General features: G+C 44.2%; 1 protein-coding gene and 1 pseudogene across 1 annotated transcript; both read right to left on the reverse strand.

Moving 5' to 3' along the window:
* Positions 1–3833: 3833 nt before the first annotated feature.
* Positions 3834–5229, reverse strand: LOC142856728 (heterogeneous nuclear ribonucleoprotein H-like; annotated as a pseudogene).
* Positions 5230–10293: 5064 nt separating this feature from the next.
* On the reverse strand, positions 10294–12377 carry Hoxd1 (homeobox D1). The gene is made up of 2 exons (XM_075984388.1): positions 11637–12377; positions 10294–11335 (listed from the first exon to the last, which is right to left on the reverse strand). The coding sequence occupies exons 1-2, from the start codon at positions 12286–12288 to the stop codon at positions 11001–11003; spliced, it is 987 nt and encodes a 328-aa protein (XP_075840503.1). The 5' UTR covers positions 12289–12377; the 3' UTR covers positions 10294–11000.
* Between the last annotated feature and the right edge of the window lie 6689 nt (positions 12378–19066).

Below are 19066 nucleotides of genomic sequence, written 5' to 3' on the forward strand. Positions count from 1 at the left end.
CCTGTGGCGGCAAGAAGCAGCTCTTCTTCCTACCAGCCACGTGAGGGGTTGTTAGAGGAAGAAGTGAGTGGATCAAAACAACAGCAGCTGTGAAAATACGTTCCCCAAAATATACATAATTCTAGACAAACTGAGAACGCTGGTACAGTTAGGAAAAGGATGACTAAATAAATAAATGTTAAGTGGGCAAATAAATAAATGAATAAATGCCCTTTCCCAGTCTCCTCACCCATATACCTAGAGGCACCCAGTTGCTAGGAAAATAAGCCATCTTCTAAATAAAACCATTTCTCATTGTAGTTATTTAATCCTTACTAACTTCCCCCAGGCTTAACTCATGGACTACCAGCAAACTTTTCAAATCTGCATAACAGAAATGAAAGAAAAAGGCAAAGCTTTCTTACAAACGCATATTCACACCAAGGTGGTAACACACGACTACAATCCCAGCACTTGGGAGGCAGGGGCAGGAAAACTGGGTTGGAGGCATCCTGGGCTGCATAGGAAATTTGAGATCACCTATCTCAAAAAGCCAAAGTTTGGAGATGTAGCTCATTTTCGGAATGTTTGCCTGGTATCTATGAGGCCATGGCTTTAATTCCCAGCACTACAAAAAGAAACAGAAACGTGGTTGTGTATATAGCAAGTTGCTCCTAACACTAAAATTTGTCTTTCTTTAGCTTTGCTTTATGAATATAGAAAATAGTTGTCATAAATGTGATTACCATATTTCTTTGTTTCTCAGTTTTTCCTAAGGTAGATATTTTTAGAGATTAAATTTTTTTTGTTGTCTGTATGTATCTGTGCAGGTATGTGGGGCTACCTGAGAAGGCCAGAAACATTTGGATCCTCCAGAACTGGAATTACAGGCTCTGGTGAGCTGCCTGGTGTAGGTTCTGGGAGCCAAACTCTGTTCAGTACTTGCTCTTAACTGCTAAGCCATCATCTCCCTAGGCCCATGGTAAGCTTTCTTCTTCCTTCCTAATGAATTCTGATTTTATCAACACAATTTAGAACTTATTTCCAACTGGTGAGAAGAAAATTGTCCCCAGATCCCACATTTAAAAAGCAACGGTGTGGTGGCAGTTTTGTAATCCCAAAGCTGAGAAGGCAGAGGCGACAGATCCCCGGGGCTTGCTGGCTAGAGAGCCAGGGGAGACAAGGAGGGTAGTGCCCGGGGAAAGCCGCCTTAGGTTGTTGTGCTGGCTGGTCTTATGTCAACTTTAGAACACACTAGAGTTACCTAAAAGGAGGGCGCCTCCATTGAGAAAATGCCTCCATAAGATCCAGCTGTGGCTGGGTGGTGGCAGCACAGACCCTTAATCTCAGCACTTGGGAAGCACAGGCTCTTTTGTGAGTTCAAGGCCAGCCTGGTCTACAAAGTGAATTCTAGGATAGCCAGGGATGTTACACAGAGAAACCTTGTCTTGAAAAAACTTTTTTAAAAAGTGTGTGTATGGGGGGGAGTATAAGTAAGGTATTTTCTTAATTAGTGAATGATGGGGAAGGGCCCAGTCTGTTGTGGGTGGTGCCATCCCTGGGTTGGTGGCCCTGTCAGCCCCTGCCTCCAGGTTGAGTTACTGTCCTGACTTCCTTCAGTGATGAATAGCAATATATGGAAGTGTAAGCCAAATAAACCCCTTCCCGCCACCACAAAAACAAGAAGAAAATTGAACATATGTGACATCCAAATGCTAATTTCCTGTTGAAGAAATGAATGGTAGCCATTATCTATCATTTATTTGATCCATGTATATGCACATGTACATTACGGACATTTTTATTTAATTATTCAAGAATTGACACAATTTTGGCACTGTCTAATCCCTCTGGAGCTCTCCACTAGGAAGAGTAGATGCAAGGAGTGTGGCCATCAACTGCATTTTTTCCTTATATTTGAAAGTAATGACTTTATTATCTCTACACTTAATGAGTCACTATTTTGAAAACTTTAATACAGAAAAGCCCTACAAAGAAAAAAATACCAAGAAAACCCTACTACTTAGAAGTAGCCATCAGCAACATGTATCAAACCAGTAACAATGTATCAAAATGTATCAAACCATCAGTAACAATGTATCAAACATCCCTACTACATAGAAGTTACCATCCCCAACAGTCCATACATTTCTTTCCTGACATCTGGGAGCTGCCACTGGGAGCTGAGGAGTGATGATGAACCCGCAGGCACAATCGTTGCCTGTCACTTTTAAATAAAAATATGGAGCTTACCTTTACTTACATTTAGCAAGGGACAGAAAGAGATGAAACTAACAGATAGCAATGTCTTCTTCACTAAGAGAGGAGCAAGGAAAGAAAAAGCCTTCTAAGAGGAAAGGGGATGTTTGGCAGTTTGTTTGTTCCTTTGTTGTTTGTTTTAACAACCCAAATGTTTTGAATTTTCTAAGCGTGCTCCTCAAGTAGTGAAGTAGTCTCAGCTAACTCAATGTGACCATCATTAAAAAGGATAATAACGTTTCACAGCCTCAACTGGAAGGGGCAGGTTTGGGAAATCTGAAACCTTCATTCCTTATTTGCATATAACCTGGAGCCACCCTGGTCACTGTGGTGGCAGGAAGAGGTATTAATCAACATTTTTATTTACAGGTGTCCGTTTAGAGCAAGCTCACTGGTGGGTCAAAATGTATATATTGTGATTGCGTGTTTTTATGTGGAATCAAGACCTACAACAATGTAAAGACCCTTACAAAATTATCAAAACCAAGCACACCAAAACTTCCCTAAAAACAGACTCAAAAATTCTCATGTATTTTTTCCCATGTGACAAACACAGCTGTTTTTAAAATCTGAGGAACCATATGCTCCTAAAAAAAATATATTATTCTTCTGCAAGTGCACTTTTATTTGTGGTCAAAACAGAAGAACAAATTGGCTGTCTTGCCAATTTGCTTTTCAAGTTGATTTGAGCGTTTTAGGGACAAATAGTATACTGTCCTCGTCTGAATGAAAAATGCTATAGCTTTAATTTGTCCTTTGGAGCTCATTTTATTTATCGACATTGAATCTATCTTAGCTACAAACTTTTCATAAGCCAGAAGTTTCTTTTCTTTCTTTCTTTCTTTTTTTTTTTAGCTTTTTAAAGGAAGATTTATTTAACAAGGTTCACTTAGTGCAATACAATGAAAGACTTAAATCAAGGCCTCAGAATTTCATACAAACACCAAAAAATCCTAAAGTAGTAGTATTGTGTCTCAAAAATTTTCCATTAACTTAAAAAAAAAAAACCTCACATGCCTTACAGGTTACCAAATGAAATTAGAACAAACATGCTAAATGTTTCACTTTTAATTGTAGACACAGCTCCTATATTAAGTTTTATTTTTTAAAAAAAAGCATGTCTTCTCAACATGCATCAACAGTGTTCAATGTAATGTATATATATATATATATATATATATATATATATAAGAGCAACATTTAACATAATTCAAGTGCTTTAACCTAAATACGCTTACTACTTACATACATCCTACAGTAACCAGAGAAAAGCTGGGAATTGTTTAACAGTTACAGTTCACTCGACTTCACTGTATCATCCTAGGTGATGTTTAACATTGAACCTTAATCTTTTGAGTAAAGAAAGTAGGCACAACTCACAAGGATGGATTGCAACTGTTAAACTGAAGGGTTTTTGTTTTCTTTAAAAAATGACCAAGAAGCCGGGCGGTGGTGGCGCACGCCTTTAATCCCAGCACTCGGGAGGCAGAGGCAGGTGGATCTCTGTGAGTTCGAGGCCAGCCTGGTCTACAAGAGCTAGTTCCAGGACAGGAACCAAAAGCTACAGAGAAACCCTGTCTCGAAAAATCAAAAAAAAAAAAAAATGACCAAGAATCAGTGATCAAAGTCTATTACATTCCCCATCCACCACTCCTACTGGACATGCGAGACATCCCTCCCAGTCCACTCACGCCCGTAGATGCACGGCTTCCGCTGCTGTAGTAGCTGCTGTTCACCGCTCCTTGGCTTCCTACACAATGTTTGATTGAAAATCACTGGAGTTTTCCTGTAAAACTTGGATATCCACTCTCGCTGCTCTGACTGCCGTAACCACCTCCATAACCACCACTCAGCTGCTGGCTGGTGGGGCTACCATGACTGGGCCCGTGGGACAAGCCCAGGCCTCCTGTCATTTGCCTACCATAAGCACCAGAGCTTGCTCCTGCTGTAGAATTCAAGAAGAGTTCTACATATCTGTGTGGTATGTTTGCTTTATCTTTTGACATAGCTGCAGCAGCATCTTCATGGGTTGCAAACTCAACATCCGCTTCACCGGTTACTCTGCCATCAGGTCCAATCTCAGTATGTATTCTCACAGGGTTGAGTGGTGAAAAAAATTATAAATGCCTTTCTCGGTAGCTCTGTATTCTCGGTAGCTCTGTAAGGTGGTCCCCGCATGTGTGCACAGTGTCCTGTTGAACTTTGGAAAGTAAAGCCGCCATCCCCATATCTGTGGTCAGGCATTCCTCTTCCAAATGTATCCAAACCAAATCCACAGCCGTCATTATAACCATTATAATCATCATAACCTCCATAGCCTTCACCGTAAGCACCATGTCTCATCCTTTCAAAACCAGCTCCTCTGTCAACGCTCTTATACACTCCACCAGCCCCAGGTCTGTCACATGGCCATAAGTTTTCGTGGTGGGTCATAACGAGTTCTAACTTCAGCTTGACTGCTCTTAAATATTTCAATATACCTGTGCCCTATTCTTTCCTTGTGTTTCTTGAGAGCCTTTTCAGCTATTTCCTGTGAAGCAAACTGCACAAAGGCCTCCCCCGTACTCCTCCCAGGAACACTGGCAATGTTATCCCATTTGGCACGGTTTCCAACCCTGAGAAAAACTGAACAATTTCCTCCTTGCTACAGCCAAAGGGAGTTCTCTATGCCGTACACAGCCATCATTGGCCGTGTCAGGACTATTTGGACCAGTATGCTTCAACACCCAATCCATTTCAACGTTGTTTGACTTGAATACTTCAACATATCTGTGTCTCCCATAGTTTCTCTGTCATTTTTCAAGGTCCATTTGACTTCATCTTCTGATTCAAGTTCAACAAAGTCTCGCTACTCGGTCTGCCTTCTCTGGTGTAGACGAAACGAATCTTGGGCCCCATTTTGAATTTTACAGTCAGAAAAAAAAAGCGCTGCGCTCCATCCACGGAGCAGGACCAGGGCAAGCTCCAGACCTTCATCACGAAACCCTCTCCACCATCATCTCTTCGTGGGTCCTGGCGTTGAAACAAATCCCACACAAAGGTTCGGCGTGGCTGAGGAGAAATCAGAAGTTTCTTTTCTTAAGCCGTGCACATATTGCACGTTTCACCCGAGATCCACATTTCGCCTGAAATACGGCTCAGGTTTCAAATGTAAGAGGACATGTAAACAGCTGTGTCTGTATAAGGTTGTCACTCATGGAGTCTAACAAATGCTGACTCTATTCTGACAATTAGATCATAAACAGTTAGGAAAAATAAGCAGTTTTATCTACACAAAACATTACACATTTATTAGACTTTAAAGTGTCTTTTTTTGTTGTTGTTTTTTTTTTTTGTTTTTCGAGACAGGGTTTCTCTGTGGCTTTGGAGCCTGTCCTGGAACTAGCTCTGTAGACCAGGCTGGTCTCGAACTCACAGAGATCCGCCTGCCTCTGCCTCCCGAGTGCTGGGATTAATGGCGTGCGCCACCATCGCCTGGCCTTTTTGTTTGTTTTTTGTTTGCTTCATTTTAAGGTCAGATTTTAATAAACTTGTAGTAGAAATAACTTTGTATACAGTTAAGAAAATTTAGTCTCCCACTTCCGAAGTAGATTGAAACAGAAATTTCTTCTTTCTGCATCAACGGAGTCCAGAATGTGAGTGGTTGGTTGTTTCTTTTTTTTTTCTTTGTTTAAAGATTGATTTGTTTATCATGTTTATTTGTTTATATGTATACAATGCCTACATATATGTACCTGCAGGCCAGAAGAGAGCACCAGATCTCATTACAGATGGTTGTGAGCCACCATGTGGGTGCTGGGAATTGAACTCAGGACCTCTGGAAGAGCAGCCAGGGCTCTTAACCTCTGAGCCACCTCTCCAGCCCCAGTAGGTTGTTTCTTAAGCTTAGTCTACATACTGAGTTCCATGCTACAAAGTTAGACTGCCTAAAATAAATATATATAGGCAGGCAGTTATGAGGGCAGGCAGGCAAGCAGGCAGACAGACAGACAGACAGATAGTGAATCCTGTCTTCTGCAAAAAAGAAGCTCCTTTAATGACGGGGGCAGCTACACTGTGGCTATAAGTATTTACAATACAGTTGGGAATTATACTGGCTTATGAACATTGCACTAATATGTTCTTCAGAGTTTGTGACCTCATCAACCACAAGCAGTTGGCTAGGATTGCAGTACTAGCCATAACTTCCCTCCTAGTCATCAGTCCCTAAGTCCAATGAGGTGGCTGCTAGTTACCACCAAGATGCAAGCGCCACCATTACAGCCTTGGGTATGTCTTGCCTGCTGGTTATTGTAGTTCACGGCTTCACAGCTCAGTGGGACGCTGGTGGCTTTGCTCCCTTGGCAGCCTGCTATCCTGTTTGCAAACTGTGGGAAGCAGCCCTGGGGCGGGGGAGGTTTCCGGGGCTGTGGTAGACCTAAGTCCTGTGTAAGAAATGTGTGACATCTTCATGAATAGAATCTTACCTCCCAGGCCTATAAGGTAACCAGGGGCAATGGCAATAGCCTATATTGTTTGGGGAATCTTGTTTCTCCTGACCAACAACTCAAAGGCTTTGCCATGCCTGGCACTAGGATTTTGTTAAATAATCTGTAGTTCTTTAGGGGATCATCATTATCCCAAGTGGCATAACTTCATTTATATTGTTTATCTATGTATGCACACACACATTGTGTGTGTGTGTGTGTGTGTGTATTTTTGAGTAAACATAAAACAATTGTTTCCCTCTGGCTTTTACAATCATTTTTAGTGTTCTTATCCCTTTCTGATCCCATGCAAATTTTATCTTTCATTCATAATTTTGTATTTGTCTTCTGAATGGGGTCCTCTCACGGCGTGTAAGTGTAGGCTCTATAGAGTTTCTGATGATAGGATGCGCTCAGCAGTTTGGTCCCCTAAAAATGCCTCAGACGTGTCAGTGGCCTGCTTTATCAGCTACTGCAGGTCCAAATGACCACTTTCTGGTCCTCCTTTCCAAATGGTATCAATAATAGTGTTCGAAGCTGGAGAGATGATCTTGAAACCTCTACAAGCTGAGTGATAGGCAGTCTCTCCCACATGAATATTTAGGATCACTTTCCTCTCAGTTTATAATTGAGTTTAACAGTTTCTATTGAAATTATATTCCTGAGCAACAAGGATAATTTAAGAAGCAATTACAAATGAGCTATTCAATGGAGCTGTTTTGCATATTTATTGCATTTTCATATCTTGGAAACAAGATAGAAGTAAAAAACTATGAAATCTTGATTTCTATTTAGATAGAGATTTATCATTATTTGTGAGATACGTCCACCATGGTTTTACTTTCAAACCACAAATAAAGTTTTAACAGTGGGCATTTTTCTTTTTGAGAGGTCTGTGGTCAGACTAAACATCTCACAGAACCTGATTAGATCCTGAGGTTTTCAAATTCAATATTCCACAGATACAGAGCACTTCTTCGGTCATAAGAAATGATTAAGAACTTTGGAGCGGGTGTAACTTGCCTGAGCCCGTTTCTTTTTTTATAACGGCATGCCAATCAGACAAAACCTCCTCTGGTATCAGGCCTTGTCATGCATAGGTTTGAGACGGATTAAATCACACATAATTAATCTTTTGACAATCTAGGTGACATTGCTTTAGGTTTTTACATCCGCAAGGGTTGCATTTGCCAGCAGTCAAGTTAGGAGATTTTATGTTATTAAATGCTTTCTTTTCCCTCCCAATTACCCTGAATCCAGAAAAGTAGACACTCAGTCATTATGTGAAGACAAAGGAACATTGAATGGCTAATTATACAACAGCCAGAACTGCCCACTGTGTATTCGTTCTTATGATAGATCACTGGAGGGTGAATTAGCATATTTAGTTTGGAATCTTGTAGGGTAGAAATGGGATTGTTGTAGCGGCTAACGTTGGTGTGGCAGCCTTGAACTGTCAACAAAGATAGCTGGTGTAAAATAACACAGGGCTCTGAGTAATGAGAAGAAGGATGTTCTGTAAGGGAGTCACATGATAAGATGTGTTTGATGATATCTAAAATCCACTTTTTCTGTATTTCCACAATATCACTGTAATCCTACAGACTACACTTGCTTCCCTGGACACAAACTCTCTCCCCATGGCAGTCTTAAAATTAAATATGTAAAATCATTGAATTGTTGAATTTTCTGTAGCATTTTCCTTACTGGAAGAGATCTCCAAAGGTCACCTAGTTCAGCCCCACCTTCAGCCAGGACTGTCCTTAATACTGAATATAGCTGTATAGTGATCTGCATTAAGAAAGCTTTTAAAGATCCCTGGGGTTGGTCAAAAAATAGCTAATATTGGCCTGATTCATAGAACAGCATTATACGAATGTCAAAATAGCCACCTTCATCAAGGAAGACATCCATCAGGGCTGTTAAGAGCTAGGACCAGCTTCACAGGGAAACGCTCCACTTTCTCAGAGAAAGGGTGGTAGATTAAGGAGAAGACCAAGTGCGGCATTAGTTTCTGGTTAGGTATTTCAACTATTGTCAGAAAGGAAACATTGCCGTGTCAAAGACCGCAGGAGGAAATTCACTAGCGAAGACTAAAAAGGAGAGATAAGAAGGATTTGTAATAAGTCTTTGCAAATAGCCAAAGAGCTCAGAGAGGAGGCAGCTGTTTGGAGCAAGGTCTGCTTAGCTTCAAGCTATTGAGGGGCAAATGATAATGCTTAAGACTAGCAATGAGGAGCCTACTTTTAAAGTGATTTGTCCCCCTCCAGATCCGCTGAGATGGATAGAACTAGTATTGTTTCAACTCCATTACATGGCGGGTGCAAAGGACAAGCATTAAAGTGCGATTTCAAATGCCTAACACAGCTATCACACTGCTGGGTATCAAAAAGAGTAATGTTCCGCTGTTGTTTAAACTCTGAAATTGCTCGAGTTGGAGAGTGTACACTGAAGTTGAGAAATAAAACGGAGTAGGATTTTTGTGTGGCTCATTTCCATCCTTAAGCCCTTCTGTTGACCTATCCGGAGATCTTAAAGAAATGGAGATAAAGTAAGGGAGATGTCCTAACTAGATAATTGTATGGCACACTCACTTGCCTTTATATGTTTATATTGTAATTTTCCTCATACTTATATTAACATGAGATAACACAGGAGCCTCCTTGGCTGTGGCATCTTCATGGGAAGGAGACTGAGTGGAAATAAGGGCAGAGGTTTTGTGCTTCATTTGTTTTTAAACTGCCCTCTTGCCAGATTTCAAATTATACCTATCCTAAGAAATTAATCTGAAAGCACTCCACTGTTAAAAAGGGACAAGCACGCTGGGTTCTCTGGCAGAGTTTAGTCTAGGTTATAAGGAGAGGATGCTTTTACTGCTCGCCTCTCCCAGCCTCCGTTGTGACGTTTGGCTTTGGATCAGAAACAGGCAACTGGGGATTTTTCAATGAGCAGCAACTTTCATCAGAAGGATGAAGAAACCAAGTCTTGGGGTGACCTTCCCTCTTCCTTTGGTGAGGATAAGAGAAACAAGAAAAAGCAGGTCTCTCAGGGTACCTCTGGGCGGGCACCAAGCCCTTGAGTTAATGTGTATGTCCACCATAACACTAAGGCAAGGAAACTATTTCCTTACGTATTTTATAGTTAGTGGAGTAGTTCTCTGCCTGATTTGTGCAGATAATCATGAACAATACACCATGTGTGTGTGTGCGTATGTGTGTGTGTGTGTGTGTGTGTGTGGGCAACCTCTAGAGGTGCTGTTTTATTCCCAGCACTCAGGAGGCAGAGGCAGGCAGATCTCTGAGTTCGAGGCCAGCCTGGTCTACGGAGTGAGTTCCAGGACAGCCAGGGCTACTCAGGGAAACTGTCTCAAAAGAAAAACAGAACAAGGCAAAACAACAACAACAACAACAAAAAAAAACAACAAAGAAGAAGAGGAGGTGTTATTACTTTTAGGTTGCTGATGTAAACAACTTCCCATGTTACAGTCAAGCAGTTTCAAATGGAGGAAACAGAATCAACCTAGGGAATCAATGAAAAGGATGTAAGAAAAGGCAAAGAAAAGTAGATTCTGTAACTTTTATTGCCCAACAAAGGTCAAAACCTTTACATGCTATGTATGACATTAAATGTCATATATATGTTCACTGCAAGCAAATCTTTCAAAAATATACATACTGTATATATTTACATTCAAGTGTGAGTAACTGATGTCAAGGTATAATTTGGGCTCTAATCCTTTGCCACCCTGTGGATTTGCTCAGCTACTAACTAAACAGCGATTGTATCCTCACGCAGGCACACGAAGAGGTAGAATGCCACTTAACCAACTAACAAACTGGAGTGCAATGTGAAGATCGTCATTGAAGCAGCTTAGCTACATCAAGGAGACCCGAACTAGCTTTGGTTATCTCAGGAAGCTGAATATATCTAGGCTGTCCTTGAATCGGAAACTGAAATAACTTCAGAGAGGTGCTTCTCTGACCGAGTCAGAGGGTTGACAGAATTCGACGACTGCCTCTCTCCACCCAGGAACTGTGCGTGACTAACGGCAGCGCTCGGGCTGGCAGTTAGACACCGGTTCCCTGATGAGGCAGAAATGATATGCAAATAAGAGATATCAAAATAATATCTCTGTACCCAGCCTCTGGAACTAAGAAGCCAATTCCCACAATTCCTTTGCCAGGTCAAATCCGTACTAATTTCTGCTCACACCCAAACTGAGCTCCTAAGTCTATACAAAGTGAGGGCAATCTGTAACTTCTGTAGACCAAAGGTCCTCAGCCTCAAAAGTGGACCTCAGGACGGCTCTTGAGCCTGAGAAGGGCTTCCTAGGTTCCGGCCAGATTTAGTGGGACTTGTTTCTGACCGAGGAAGCTGAAGAGAGGCCACAGAGGCAGCTGTGGCCAGAAGCCCCTCTCGTTCCCTTTTCTTCTGTTTCATCCTACGGTTCTGGAACCAGATTTTGACCTGGGTGTCATTCAGCTGCAAGCAGTTGGCTATCTCGATGCGTCGGGCTCTTGTTAGGTACTTATTGAAATGAAACTCCTTCTCCAGTTCTGTCAGTTGCTTGGTGCTGAAATTCGTGCGGATGGCGCTGGAGGGGCTTGCGGCTCCATATTCGGAGAGTTTGCCTGCAACGTAAAGACTGGGCGTCAGCGGGGGGAGGGGATGCTGAAACTATTCAGTGGGGGCTAAGAGTTAGGACCAAAGTCACAGCTCGGCCCTCCAAAGTGATGGGCACAGCTGCTTCAGACAAGGCGCTCCGAGGGCTCTGCCCTAATATTCTCAGCGCCTGGGGCATTTCTGACCCTGGACTCTGCCCGCTTAGGGGCAGAAGCTCTATCCAGGGAACAGCGGTCACGCTCCCGGCTAAGCACGGAGGAGGCTGCTCTCCCCATACCAGGTGCCTCCCTCCAGCGTCCGTCTCCTTACTTTTCTTGGGGGCGTTCCTCTTCACTTTCATCCACTCGAAAGTGCTGAAGGCCGGGAGACCGGAGGTGGGAGAGGCGGGCTTAGGACAGGCGCCAGGAGCCGGGGACGCAGTCTGGAAGGGTCCGGGGTGGCGGTCCGCTGGCTCCTTGAGACACGCGGGGAAGGAGCCAGGCTCGCCAAAGGCAGCGAAGTCCACCTGGCCGCTGAGCAGGAACGATCCTCCCCCGGAGAAGACCGCCGAGGTGGCATAGTGGACGTGCGCCCCGCCGTCGTCCGCCGCTCTCCCAAGAGCGCCGGGGAAATCGAACGCCGACCCGGACCCCAGGAAACCGTAGTCGGTGGCAGGCACAGAGGCAGGTGCGGTGCCCCGCTCGTAGGAGCCTTCCAGGGTGCAGGGCGCGAACCGGGGAGCGGAGGACTGTGGTCCCGGAGGCTGAGCCGGGGTTGCGGGGGGCGACGGCGCGGGCCGGGCGGCGGCCAGGGGCAAGCAACTCACGAAGGCGCCGTCGCCGCTGCCCAGGGGGATGGCGGGCTGCAGGGCCACGGGACGCGCGTCGGCGCGGCAGAACTTGGGTGCAAAGCCGAGCACGTCGCCGCCTACCCCTCCGTTGCTGCCGCCAGCGCACGACACGTATTCCAGGTAGGAACTCATGGCTGGCTCCGTCGGGTGCAAGCCAGGGTCCAAGCACTGCACCCTGCAGGTCTGCGCAGCTCCGCCTTCCCGCTACCCCCTCTGCCCTCGCCGAGCCATGGCCAGAGAGCTCCGAGGTAAATAGTGGCCTAATATACCGGCGGCGGCGGCCACGTGGTGCCCGCCGGCCAATCGGCGCCTTCCCCGCACAGGCCGGGTCCCGACTGGAGCGCGGTTCCTCAAGCTTGCCCCGCTGCCAACTTAGCCTGAGCAGCCTGGGGCCTCCGCCCAGCACCCCGGGGAGAGTGGCGCCAACCCTGGGTGGCCAAGGAAAGGGCGGGGCGAGAGCCCAAGGCACCAGCTCCCTGGACAGGTATTGCGTTAGAAAGACGAGGAGGGCGATTGACGCAGGTCCCTCTCAGGACCCTGCGGGCTACTCCCCTGGGACTGGCAGGGTGGCCTTGAAGGAGGCTAGCGGAGAATTGCCTTTGCCCTGCGGGTGCTCTATTCTGCCCTCACTCTGGGAAGGTCAAGTTACTCCGGTCCCCTTTTCCTGGGTGCAGACGGGTTTTGGTGGCTCTGGAGCCACGCCTGTCCTAAACCTAGAGCAGATGTTGGCTTTTTCCCTCTTTTCTGCCTCACCGACAACTCCTGGGACCTGGGGATGAAATCACTTTCACTAGCTTTTTTTTTTTGCAACATCCCTCACAACATTTCCTTTGGCATCCCTTCCAATCTGTGGCGACATGTTTACAATGTCAGTGTTGATTTGGACAGAAAATAAGTTTCTGTGTCCTGAGGAAGGAGCCGGATTTTCTCCTCCAAGGTCATCAGAATAAAGAATCCATCCACCCTGTGGTGGAAGGCCCCTTGTGTACTGTCTAAGAGGCTGGCACACCCACCAACGCTGCACACGCTTTCAATGACACTCTTGGCTGGAGGGCGGCGCAAAGGCATCCTGGGGACTGGTCAGATCTCAGAGGTTTGGACTGGCATGTACCTTAAAGCAATTAAGCTACTGTTCCATCAGATAAGTGCTGCGTCGTCTCTTGCGAGTGAAATCTGAGGGCTCACGATGTTAATGGGCTCACATCTTTCCCTTGATAATATGGTTTTGTTTACTGAGTGTAGAGAGACGGGAAATAAAAGTGCAATTGGCACAGGAAACGAAGAGTAGAAAGGTTGTACAGGCGGGCTTTGCATTGACAAACTTTCCAACTCCCTTAAGCATCTCTTTGTATGTTTTCCTCCTTAGGGCTGTAGGAAAATACCAAGTTAAATAAATACAGGTTATTTACACACCGCCCTAAGTAAATGAAGGTAGTTTCCTGAAAGCCTGTGTAGTGAAGATTCTAAAGGGTCTGCTCTTAGTCTCTTCAAGTGCCCTGAAAGCTTGATCTGTTACAGCCTCTAAGTTATAGTACGTAAGGTTCTGTTATTGTTTACGGATCCACTTGTCATGAAAGTGTGAGTGAGCCCTTGCCTAAAAGTTCCACTCTTTGACCCCATAGCCCAGAAAGCGAGTCCCTTGTAAGTAAACAAAGCTATATTAAAGTGTGCTATGCTGGTGAGTCTGAGCCAGCGGGGCTGAAGGACCTGGAGTTAGGAATGGAAGGGATGATATGGGACTGCACACAAGCTGGGATCCTCCCATTGAATGTAGACCTCCCACCTAGAACTGTTCATTATTCGCTTCCACTGAAGCAATTTTTTGGAGACTTTTGTCTTTGCTTGAAATAGGAAATATGCTAAAAATTAAATGGGGTAGTTGTTATTTTTCTTATTCTTTAATGATTTATTGTTATTTTATGTACATTGGTGTTCTGTTTGTATGTGTGTCTGTGTGAGGGTGTTGGAACTACAGACAGGTGTGAGTTACCATGTGGGTGCTGGGAATTGAACCCAGGTCCTTGGAAGAGCAGCCAGTGCTCTAAACTGCTAATCCATCTCCCAGCCCCCTATTTTTATTAGTATTGTTTTGTTTTCATGATTGTATTGAGAGTGGACATCAGAAGTACGGGCTGGAGTAGGGTTCAATATTGTTCAGACTTAGTCGTAGTTCCCTGATGAACCCATCCAGAGAGCTATGGTCTGCATCTCCTTCACCCGTCTAGTACTGGAGTCCTCAGGGCATACTAAGCTTAGGAACTCGGTTTGCTCAGAGTCTGGTTCTTTTATTTTGGTCTTGGTGAGCTGAGCATCCAGCCCAGGACCAGACACATGCTAAGTGAGCACTCTACTCCTAAACTACACACTCAGCTCTTGAGTTAGTTTATTTAATGTTTGTGGGAAGTCAAGCCTCTAGTCACATCATGCCCAAACTCACCAGCCGTTCACCACCTGTCCTAGGTAAGAACATTTTATTATGCCTAGAAAAAGATGTTCTCAAACCAAACGAACAAGATTCATTGCTGACTAAATTTATTCTGGGTCTTAGCTCTACTTTAAGTCTATTAGATGGCTCTCTCTCTCTCTCTCTCTCTCTCTCTCTCTCTCTCTCTCTCTCTCTCTCTCTCTCACATGAACAGGCATGCACAAGCATACAGAATCACACACTCAAACCTCACCCAGGCTAGGCAAATGCTCTGCCACTGTCTCCCAGCTCATAGTCCAGAATAATCTTATTTACGATTCTCAGAGGAGAGATTGGAAGATAGTATTAGGGAAACCATGAATAAAAATAAGCGAATAGAGATTATTTTTAGTAACTATCCAGTTTGTCTCCAATGTTTGCAAAATATGGGGAAATGTCTTACCAATTTTAATAATTGCTTAAGTCATGAATCCTCGAGGGCCACTGGCCCCTCTGAATTGGTGCTGTGAGTTCTCCATGGGAGGTGACAGCGGAGGGGCCTGATTGCCTGGGTGAGTTTGATGTAGGAATGCTTTGAAATAGCCTGTCTGCTTACCACAGCAGCCATCCCCACCCCACCCCACCCCCTCTATCTTTCTCTCCCATTCTAATAACAAGCTTCTTTTCTGATATAAGTGGTCATTCCTGGTGGCCTTGTCTTCTGTGATTTAAAGTTGACTTTAAGAGGCATCAAGGCACTGTCTTCCATAAGCCCCACTGTGCTAACCCTTGGCGATAAATAAGTGAAATCGAACTCTTAGATCTGCAGATCCAAAGCAGAGAAGATCTCTTAACCCGTGGGAGTAAAAGACAGTCAAGATGTGTCCTCTTCTACCAGACTAAGAGAGAGGAGATTAGGATTCGGCTCTCTCAAGCATCTCCAGCCATCAAGGGCTAGAAGTAAGTACGAAGGAAGAGGTATCCTAAAGACAGGTATTTTAAACCTCTCAGCAGTCTGATAACAGGAGCGTCTCTCAGGAAACAGTTCAATACTGTTCTCTCTTAAGTCTTGCAGATGAGAGACTCATGGGCCAAGTCAGTTTTTGACACATGGTAGGTATTTAATAAATGTCTGTTGGTCAGAAATGAAGAAGAGAAGAAGCAGTGGTATACTCTACCATTGTTTAGTATTATTTATTTAAGAGGATCCTCAGATTATTGACACTCAAAAGGACTTGCTTTATTGGAATCACCATAGAGGTTTGCTTAAAGGTACAGTTTTATTGGTCACTTCCAGGAATTTCAATCCAGCAGGTCTGATTTAAGAATCTTTATTTGTCTGTTTGTTATTTTCACTTGTTTTACTTATTTATTTGTTTGTCTGTTTGAGACAGGGTTTCTCTGTGTAGCCATGGCTGTCCTGGAGCTCACTCTAGTTTTCTTTTTTTAATTATTTATTTTTATTTTACATGTATTGGTATTTTGCCTGCATGAGGATGTCAGGTACCCAGAAACCGAAGCTACAGACAGTTGTAAGCTGCCATGTGGGTGCTGAAAATTGAACCCAGGTCCTCTGGAAGAGCAGCCAGTGCTCTTAATCACTGAGCTATCTCTCCAACCATCTATAGAGCAGACTAGTCTCGAACTCACAGAGGTCTGCCTGCCTCTGCCTCCTGAGTGCTGGGATTAAAGGCATAAGCCACCGACACCTGGCCCCTATCTTTGTTTTTTAACAAGCTTCTTGGGCGATCTTACAGCAGGTATTCCAAACTACACTTTGAAAATTTCTGCTTTGGAAGCTGGGATTGGGGGACAGTGGGTGAGCAGAGTGAAAGAGAGTGTGGCCTGGCCGGCTCACGCATGAGTCAACCTGAACAGAGTCTATCCGCATGTTGAGTAGCAGTGCAGAGAAGTCAAAGTCAGTGGTCCCCAACTCCAGAAAACGTCTTAGAGATGTGGTTAATTGGGGCCAAGGAGCTCAATGGTTAAGAATGCTTGCTGCTCTTGTAGACCTGAGTTCAGTTGCCACCAGTCACACTTGAGAGCTGACAATGACCTGTAACTCCAGCTCCAGAGGATCTAATGCCTTTCTCTGGCTTCCTTCCACACCCACACACATTTGTGCTTACAAGGACACAGACATAAATATACACATAACAAATAACTATAAAAATAAATAAATCTGGAAGAAGTGGTCAGTAGGAAATCCGCACGTGTTAGTGGCCAACTAGTGTTTTCCAGTGTCTGGTTATTCCGTTAGTTTGCCTTGGATGGATAAAAAGTGAAATTTGTTTTTTTCCATTTCTTCGAGAAACCCAGGAGTGGTTCTGAAGCAACCTTATAAGGAAAAGAGTTAGGATGGGTTCTTAACTCTCAAATCCTTCCATCTCCCAGATTATCTGGTGGGTGCATTTGAACATCAGGGATCCAGAAGGGGTAAAACAGTCCTTGACCTAACTTTCTCTAGCTAAAGGACAGTCAGCCACAGTGCGAGATGGCAAAGCTGGAAAGCACCTTAGCCACAGACCGGGTGAAACTCTTGTTTTGGGGAAGGAAGTTGCTTTACTCAAGAGTTGAAAGAGAATGCCATCCTAGCAAAAATGATGGAGCTCAGTTTCCCACAGCCCATTGTCTTCGTGCACCCTGGACAAAGGAAGAACTAAGGCAGCTCTTGCCTGGCACTGTCATGATGACAGCCTCAGCCCCGAGCAGGCAGAACAGTGTTGAAGGAGTTGCCTTCAATTCTGGGAGCGCATCTCTCCCTTTGAAACATGTTTGCTAAACCTATGCACTAGACTTGTATTATAGGAGACTACTTGTTCCCAGCTTCCCAGACTCAAAATAATCACATAGAAATCTTTATTAATAGCAATACTGTTTGGCCAATAGCTTAAGCATATTGATAGCTAGCTCTGACATCTAGAATTACCCCCATTTCCATTATTTTATATTTTACCATGAGGGTTGTGGCCTACCGGCAAGGCTCCAGCTAACACCTTGAGTCTTTCCCCTCTGGCAGCTCTATGGCATCTCCTGACTCCACCTTCTTTCTCCCAGCATTCAGTTTCGTTTTCCCTGCCTACCTCTATTCTGTCCTGCACAGGCCCAAGACAGTTTCTTTATTAACCAGTGGTATTCACAGCATACAGAGAGGAATCCCACATCAGACTTGTGTTGCTCCACCCTGAGTCTCCAATAAGAGTATGCAGAGATCAACCTGGTTCCCCCCCACACACACACACCATCTGCAAGGGTAAAGGATCCCCAGGAGGTTGACTATCTTCAGGACCCTGGAAGGGCCATAAGAGATGACCCTAAGCTAATTTCATTGCATAGAGCAAGCACAAAAAGGAACACATATGAGATGACCTGTTTTGGCTTAATATTTCTATTAAAAGGTTTGTGTCTTTTCTTTATTAGTTAATAAGCCTGTTGTGTGTTAACCCTTTCCCACGTGCTATAGATTTTCTTAGCAGAAGGGTTGGGTGTGTTTGGTAGTAGAGTGTTTGTGTAGCATGCATAAGGCAATGGGTTTGATTCCAGCACTGAAAAAAAAAAATCTCAGCATCCCATTCTCTTCTTATTTGTTTGACATCTAGAAGGTGGCGTCTTATATTTTCAAATCTACTTCTGGTTTCTGTCTTTGGTGCATTATTTATAGAATCCTTCTACTCTCCTATGCTGTATTCATATTTTAAAAGATATGTATGAGCCAGGCGGTGGTAGTGCGTGTCTCTAATCCCAGCATTCAGGAGGCAGAGGCAGGCTGATCTCTGTGAGTTCAAGGCCAAACTGGTCCACACCCAGCACTAATAATAATGATGATGATGATGATGATAATTTGTTGCTTTATCTTTTAAGTGAGTCATAATTGACAAGGGGTATGAAGTGGCCTCTTCCTCCTATCCTTGTTCCAGCCACGTAGTCCCTCTGCACCTAAGCAACCAGTTTTATTCACGGCATGAACATTTTTCAGAGATACTTTATACATGAACAGTTCGTGTTTTCCCCACATTTTTAGCCCTGTAGCATGCTAGATCGGCTGTACAGCATTGCATTTTTTTCTCCTGTTGCGTCTTAAGATCTTCCCATACAAAATACCTAGCACCATTTAATAGTTGCAAATTAGGTCAGTCCATTAAATAACCAAGCCAGCTCAAGAATAACAATTATATTTTAATGCTTATAAGGGGAAACTCACGCTATAAGAGTGGGAGGTCCGACTTCCTATCTGCCTGCCGAGAGAGAGAGAGAGAGAGAGAGAGAGAGAGAGAGAGAGAGAGAGAGAGAGAAGAGAAAGAGAAAGAGAGAGAACGTATCTGGGTCCTCCCAGTTTTTCTTCCTGGGCCCCAGGTAGCCACGCCTTAACTAGATGTGATTGGTTGACAGAGTTTTCCCCCATCACTTAGTCAACTGTTCAACTTCATTCTGCTCTACTATGTACACTTACTAAATTGATGTTACAGGTTCAGCTAATAATGGGTCTTTCACTTGTTCCAAACTTTT

This window comes from Microtus pennsylvanicus, chromosome 9, assembly GCF_037038515.1.
Source record: "Microtus pennsylvanicus isolate mMicPen1 chromosome 9, mMicPen1.hap1, whole genome shotgun sequence".
NCBI lineage: Eukaryota > Metazoa > Chordata > Mammalia > Rodentia > Cricetidae > Microtus > Microtus pennsylvanicus.

Coding starts and splice junctions, on each gene's coding strand:
- Hoxd1 (XM_075984388.1), bottom strand. CDS start 12,288: ATGAGTTCCTACCTGGAATACGTGTCGTGCGCTGGCGGCAGCAACGGA. Junction 11,336..11,636: donor GAGGAACGCCCCCAAGAAAA/GTAAGGAGACGG, acceptor TTTACGTTGCAG/GCAAACTCTCCGAATATGGA.